The following is a 7,512-nucleotide window of genomic DNA, read 5'->3' on the forward strand; positions in this document are numbered from 1 at the left end:
TAATGATTAATGCTTGAAAAAGTAAATGTGCAATGCGGACCCCCATATCCTCTCTATTTAAGGCAATAAAATAATGCCCCTCCATATCTCCATTTGCATACATTCACCCATATGCTTTCGAATCGCAATCCTCTCTATTTAAGGCAATAAAATGATGACCCCCATATGCTTTCTATTTGCATGCATTCACCCATATCCTTTCTATTTAAAAATGATGACCCCCATATGCTTTCTATTTGCATGCACTCACCCATATCCTTTCTATTTAAGGTCCACGATTCTCTATCAAAAGCCTCAAAGGGCTCACTCAACGAGTAGAGGGAGGGCGAGAGAGGAGGAGCGAGGGAGTGGGAGTGGGAGTGGGAGTGGAGGAAACTCATCATCTAAGGATCTAAGGTTGTATTAATTAAGTAACATCAGTGGCATTTAATTAATACATATCAAATAATTTGTCTAAATATACATATCAAATAACCCTTTCTTTAAAGGACATTTACATTTATTAACTCTGAACGAGTACGAAATAATACAGACAATAACGCAGGAAATTCATCAGGAGAAATGCATTAACCTAATTTCATGTAGTATTAAGGCAAAATTACGAGAAATCGTGATAAATACGTGATTCCCACCCCTTTCTTGCCTTCCAATTTCTGGTAATCCAACTGTTCCATTGATCTGTCCAATAAGCACCTATTACACCCTCAAAATTCACGCCATTAGGAAAATAACTTTGGCATGTACCTTACATGGAAACTAGACTATTTTGTGTACCCTCTAGTTCTCCAAAAACTAGACCTTTATCCACATGTAGCAATAACGCATAGATACCCCAAGAAATGCATACAGCTGCTCTGAATTCGCATTTTAAAACTGCAGCCAGCAAAGCCTCTGAAGAGTACGAATATTAAGTTGCCTATCCTGCAATGGAACATGGACGGTCACCCACAAGCACGATTGCCCATTTCAGAGCTCTCAAGACACAACCGCCGATGCAAAAAAAAGGCCTCTGAAAGATCTGGTACAAGAGCTACACATTCTGAAACATTTTCTGGGGGACAAGGTCGAAATCCTCCAAGTCATACCGTGAGCGATCTCTTCCGATCTGTCAATACAAGAAGCAGCACAATGTCAAACCTATGTTGATGCACAACACCACTAAAAATCATTCATTGGTAGTGTGGCAAAGAGAAACAAACCCTGCTCAAGTAGGCATGGTCACAAGAGATCTGCTCATCCATGGAAGTAACTTTCTTTTCAAGTGACATTATTCTGCAGATCAGATAGCAGAAACTTGTTAATGTATGCCAACTTATTATGACAGACATAAACGAATGGGAAGTAAGGTAATTTCCCAAAAACCAACGTGCAATCTTGATTCCATGAGAGTCTACTCCTATAATAGACAAATGATTCAAACAATTACAAAGCTTAGCTACTGGAAAAGAGCAGCAGCAGCTGAAGACAAATGGTGCTAAGTTACTTGGCAAACCGTGCTTTATTTGACAGTTGACTTACTGTCTTATTTTCGAGTCCAATGTTTGAGTTATCTCTCTTGTCTTGTACTGCTCAGGATCTTCATGAAAACAGACCATCCCATCCTTCTGATTGATGGTGGCAAAAATCTCACCCTCTTGGATCTTGAAGCATTGATAATGCAACTTAGCTCAAGATTAATTATGTGATTAAGTATTGGTAATACAACTTTTACTCATAGAGCTGAAGATGTGAAGTGTGCATCAAAATAGGAAGAGGTAAGATTCGTCACTAGACTACACATACCATGCGTAAGATGTATAACTCGGCTTCCTTTGAGCTTTCTAGCTGAACCGTATTTGCAATATCTTGAAGTGACAGTGTCACAAATGTCTGAGTCAGCCTCTGTATGTTCCGTTTATACAGTGAAGACACGACTTGCTTCACCAAGCCCAAATTGCTATCCTGAACACACAAGAAAGATTGAGAGGACTTTATAACATTGGCACACGAGCAATAACAAACAAAACAACACACATACAGGGTGAATAGGTCTGCTGTATATTGCAAGGCTGATGTCCAGACAGACTAATGTACAACCCACAGTGGTCCAATTATAAAGACGCTAGATTAGCAGCACCGAGTGCTTTCATGGCAACTTCAGCAAGTCACCATGATAATGTAGCCCAGGTCACATGATGCAAATATTATATGTGATATTTATCTTTTACATAGCTCATTGAACATTATGCCTAGCTGACATTGTAGTGACTTGGAAAAACATTTATTCATAGAACTTCAATCTGAGAGTATGTATATTGGCTATACCTCTTGGGTTCAAACTGCTTCAAAGGAATTTCACTGTTGGAGTATGTCCCAGATGCTAATCATCAAATTGAAGATGGCAAGCATGCCTCTTGGGATTGTCCTGCAATAAAAGGGTTTTGGGGTAGGATAGGCAAATGGGTGGATGGGAGCTTGGGGGTCGAAGGATTTTGGGGAGACTGGTTACTAGGGAGACTGACTGATGGGGGAGAAGGCATTGATCTAATATTTTGTATTGTAAGATATTGTCTGTTGGGGATTTGGAACTCCAGGAATTTGCTGATATTTAATAAAGGGCCTAGTCAGGGGATAGATGTGTCAGAGATGATGTTCAAATGTGTGCACTATTGTGGTCTGTATATTATATAAATAAGCTGAATGATAACTTGTTTGCCGAGTCAGTCCAAGTATTACAGGCAGGGATTAGTTGATGCCTGCCCCGGTTGATGGGATATTAACACATACTAGGGTACCCTGACAGTTGCTCATTTGTGGCAGGTGTACACTTAGGAAAGATGTGAAGATCAAATATCCTAAATTTGGGCCCAAAACTAAAAGGTAGTACCAAAAGGAGAAGCAACCAGTGCATACCTTCCTGGCCTTATTGAAAACCCTTTGGGCAGGAGACCGGTGGTGAAAGTTTGGACTAAGGGTGACTACTTTGAAGAGCAGACTCCCAAGGGTTGCACTTCTGACACTTTGTCAGTGGCTTGTATGCAGTTGGGCTACCACATATCTTGGGAGATGTATGGGAGGATGAGAGGTGGGATCTAATATGTGATCTACTTAATAGAGACTGGGAGTAGAAGTGATGTGTTAGTAGTCTAAAAGGACTTGTTGTAAATGGCAGTTTTGACATGTTGATATAAATATATATAATTATTGTTCCCCAAAAAAAAAAAACTTCACTCCAAAAATAGCTGGAACTGCATCTAAGCTATAACATGTAGATGGTCCCAGACAAAGCAGGGAGAGAAGACCTAGCAACTGAAGATAAAAACAATGGTCGAAAACCAAAAATGTATAATGGAACTCAAAAACTGCTCAGAAATGGATAACATTTTGATGCTCACCTTTTTGAACAGTTCTTCGTGAGATCCAACGCAGCGTTGCAGATCAGCTATATTTCTGCTATTGAAGCAGTTCACAAGTTCCAAATAATCCTGTGCAGTACCAAACAACATCCACACAAATGAGCAGATACATTGGACTAGCATTACCAACAAAAGTTGGAAGGTTGATGCTTGAAAACTCATGTGCAACCTGAGAGCATGTTTTTAGATATCTTTGAGATACTGTTGGTGTATACTTTGGGAAAGCTGGAACCTGCAGTACAGATATAAGGCTTGGATATCAACAACCATAAATAGCCATCAAACAACAAATATACTTCCAAGACAACAGCGTGTGCTAGGATTATTGTGAAAATGGGAGTAACAATGGGTGCAAGAAGTGGAGATTTGAATATGTAGCCATATATATGGTAGTGATGCGTGTGGACAAACATAGAGACCTCACTTGTGGGCAGGAGAGAGAGAGAGAGAGAAAGTTGTATTAACGTCTATGAAGGGCCAAAATGACTGATAAGACCAAAAGGTTACATCATGTCCATGGAATAAATCATCACGGGTACTAAAAATAAAAATCAAAGAAAGTAATAAGAGCTGAAATGTCAGATCTGATCCCAAAACAAAAAGCGTGCAAGCTCTCATATCATCCTAAAATATCCCGCATAGGACGCTGAAACATGACACCCAATGTAGTAAAGCTGGGCCGGCAGAAGAAAGTCTTGTGGTGGCGGGACATGATGGCTCTAATCCTCTTGTAGTGACGCGGGGACCCCGAGGTCGAGGGTGTCGGGCTCTGCATAGCTCAATGGCTCTGTCTAGTGTCACTCCTCTCGGCCGATCGGCCGAGCTCCCGCATCAGCCCAAAGGCCGGGTGTAGTGGGTGAATCTGCCCTCGTCACTCTAGTCTAGAAGAAGTCGGGTGTACTAGTCCTCTGACGGGTACCGCTGGTCTACGCCGCAAAAGAGACTCCCTGCATCTGCGAAGCTCCAAGAGGAAAAATCCCAAGCATCTCTGGTCTAGGAAATCCATGATCCTAGAAAGTGGTCCAAATCCACATCGGAAGATGGTAGTGGAACCTCTCCCTAATCTGATGGTATACTCGGCATCTCCATACATAGTGGGCCTCTATCTCAGGCTCTATGTAACAAAGCTGACATATCATGTCCTCTAATGCAGTTGCCCTCGGCCCATATCTGGCTGTCTCCACTCTCAACTGATGGGATGAGGTGCGGATCTGTTCAATCGCACATCGCACCCCAAATGACAGATGTGTATCCATGTAGTATGGGCGTGTGATGAGGTTGTCCTCTCTCAGGCGAAGAAAATGGTCCCTCTAAAAGGCCACCTTCGTCCCAAAGGATTGGACGGGTGGGTGCTAAGTCATCTGAGTATCCAGTCTCACGATGTCCTTCCGGATGACCCTATTCAGCTCTGTGCGACTGAGAGCAAAGGAGGGCGCCTCCATGCTATACTGGAATGGAGGGAGTGCGTCCATCTACATGCCATGCATACCAAACCATGAGCTCACTTAAGCATACCAACACTGCACGTCTTCGTCTAGGGCCAACTGTCTCGAGGACTCTAGGGCGAGCCTAGGGTATCTGTCTGGTGGGAGCTCCCATAATCTATGCCACTATGACACTATCTGGAAAATAGCCTGTGTCACAATCGGTGCAGCCCCTATCTCTGCCCGCACAATCTCGTGTGGCACTAACGGCTTACTTCTAATCATGTGTGAGACCAGCATCACTAGTGGCCTCTCCATTGGATTCCACCCATCATATACATCCTCTATGTCCATCTCAGTTGGCTCCTCCCTCAGTCTCCTCTTGTGGTATAAACTAGGACCCCAAATCGGATAGTAGTGCGGGTGTGACTGATGTGTCAAATAGCCAAAGCTTCATCCTCGGCTCCTGAAATTGTATCTGTGAGCACTTCCTCTCAAGTGAGCCCAAGGCTGCATAGTCACGCATCAATCTGGTTTCGGTTGCCATCCGCATAGCGAAACACGGCCCAGTAAAAGTGATCCCAAGGTATACATAAGAGGTCACATGCTCCAGTGGCTTCCCACTATATGTAAGCTGTTGTGCAAATCTGCGTATCCACTTTGAGGAGGTGTTAAAGGTCATAACCTTGGTCTTCCCAAGGTTTACGGTGAGGTCCCGATCCTTGCAAAAGGCCTATAATGCATCCAAGTGTCTCTGCAGCCCCTCTGGTGAGTCAGAAATGAGGACAATGTCATCTGTATACAATAGAATGGGTATCAAAACTCCTGCCAAAAGTGCTCCTGGACCTCCGTGTCTGTCTATGTAGTCAAACACCTCATCAATGTAAAGCCCAAATAGAGTGGGAGATAAGGGACAGCCATGTTTCACCCCGATAGTGCTATGTATGTCCTCTCACCCCCCCCCCTAGGGCCCGCACTCTGCCAATGACAGACTTATAGTGTGAGGATCCCCAAAAGCATCTATGTCGGTACTCCCATGTCCTGCAGTCTCCTCATCAATCTGGCCCATGGGACTCTGTCAAAAGCCTTGCGGGAATCCACAAAGAAGCAGTATATCCAGTGCCCATGTGCTCTCCCCTCCTCAATGACACCCCGTGATGTGAAGATATGGTCTAGTGTGGAGTGCCCTCTCCGGAAACCTGCCTTCCCTGGTGCTCTGAGTCTTTGCTCCTCCAACCATCTGCTGAGCTCATGCTCCACGATTGATCCATAAATCTTGGCCAATATGTGACCAATCATAGTAGTCTTGTAGTTACCGGGATCCATGGGGTCACCTGAGTCGTGCAACATTGTGTACTTCCATCGTACTCTCTTCGCTGCCTCTCTCTCCCCCCCTCCTCTCTCTTCGCTGTCTCTCTCTCTCTCTCTCTTCGTCACCTCTTTCTCTCTCTTCGCTGCCCCTCCTCTCTCTCTTACCATTCTCTGTACTCGCCTGCCCGCCATTCTCTATTTTGTGGCCTCCGCCCAACAGCTCCGCCGCCCGCCATTCTCTGTATTGTGGCTCCCCTGTACCCACCCAATTGTGGCTCTATTGTACCCGCCCACCCTTCAATCAGGCCCCAAGGCAGCAAGGCAGCCCATTTGGGCCCCATCTCTCTCTTTCCTTTCTCTTACCAATGTGAGTTTTCTCTTTCCTGCATACCAACATGGAGTGCTCTCCGGGTACAAGAACTAGGACTATATGGGTAAATACACAAAAAATCAACGAGCCTAAAGGCTCTTCCAAGATCATCGTCCAGCAACCCCGATCACCTCACCTGACATATGGCATGCATATGCCACCTCCCTTTACCACGTCCCCGGACAACCACTTCTTCCCCACCCTCCTGAGCCTCCCACCCCCCCCCAACCCCCCACTCCTCATCCTTCCACTTGAGCATGGTGAGAGATGCCATTGACAGGATGCAGAATGGGAGAACACATCATCATGACGGGCTGATTGCCGAGCACTTCTCACATGCGAGGGATGTATTGGCTCCACTTCTAGTTCATATGTTTAAGAGGGCCCTATGCGAGGGTTTCCCCACCAGGTTGCCTTCTAATATCATTGTGCCCAGAGAGAGAAAGTTATATTAAACGTCTTCAAAAGACCCAGAGGGTCTATGAGACCAGAAGTCATACAATAGTGTCCATGTAATCTCATCATGGTACAAAAGAAAATAGAGACTAGAGCTATGAGCTCAGAATGTCAAATCCGAGCCATATGATACAAAGTGGGACCATCATCATACAACCTATGGAGCTAACCCGCCGGTGTGGGGACCATAGTGGTTGAGTACTTTAGGTACTGTCCGGTACGGTACGAGTATTACGTAAAGAACGCATCGAGATAAGTACTTTAAGTACGTTCATGTTTTTTACAATATATACATATATACATATATGTATACATATACATATATGTATGTACATGTATGTGTGTGTGTGTGTGTGTGTGTGTGTGTGTGTGTGTGTGTGTGTATAGATGAATCCAAGAACATGCCCAAATCCACCTTTTAGGAACGTGCATGTTAAATACTCATGGTAGTCAACCCACAAGACTATATAACTATCAACTCCATTGTGCATGGTATGGACTAGATACTACGACATCCCCACTAACATCATCAGTGCTCAATAGTAGGTGTTGAACT

At 44.3% G+C, this 7,512-nt stretch overlaps 1 protein-coding gene across 1 annotated transcript in view; it reads right to left on the reverse strand.

Moving 5' to 3' along the window:
• Positions 1-536: 536 nt before the first annotated feature.
• LOC147628692 (COP9 signalosome complex subunit 3-like) overlaps positions 537-7,512 on the reverse strand; it is a 114,830-nt gene continuing 107,854 nt past the window's right edge. Inside the window, exons 6-11 of the mRNA XM_086813906.1 lie at positions 3,565-3,627; positions 3,375-3,464; positions 1,783-1,941; positions 1,519-1,640; positions 1,200-1,272; positions 537-1,105 (exon numbers count right to left, since the gene is read on the reverse strand). Of these exons, the coding sequence (XP_086670032.1) occupies positions 1,031-1,105; positions 1,200-1,272; positions 1,519-1,640; positions 1,783-1,941; positions 3,375-3,464; positions 3,565-3,627 (582 nt within the window). The 3' untranslated portion in view covers positions 537-1,030. The remainder of the gene's footprint in view (positions 1,106-1,199; positions 1,273-1,518; positions 1,641-1,782; positions 1,942-3,374; positions 3,465-3,564; positions 3,628-7,512) is intronic.

This window comes from Cibotium barometz, chromosome 19, assembly GCF_041138505.1.
Source record: "Cibotium barometz isolate CiBa-2024 chromosome 19, ASM4113850v1, whole genome shotgun sequence".
Classification (NCBI taxonomy): Eukaryota; Viridiplantae; Streptophyta; class Polypodiopsida; order Cyatheales; family Cibotiaceae; genus Cibotium; species Cibotium barometz.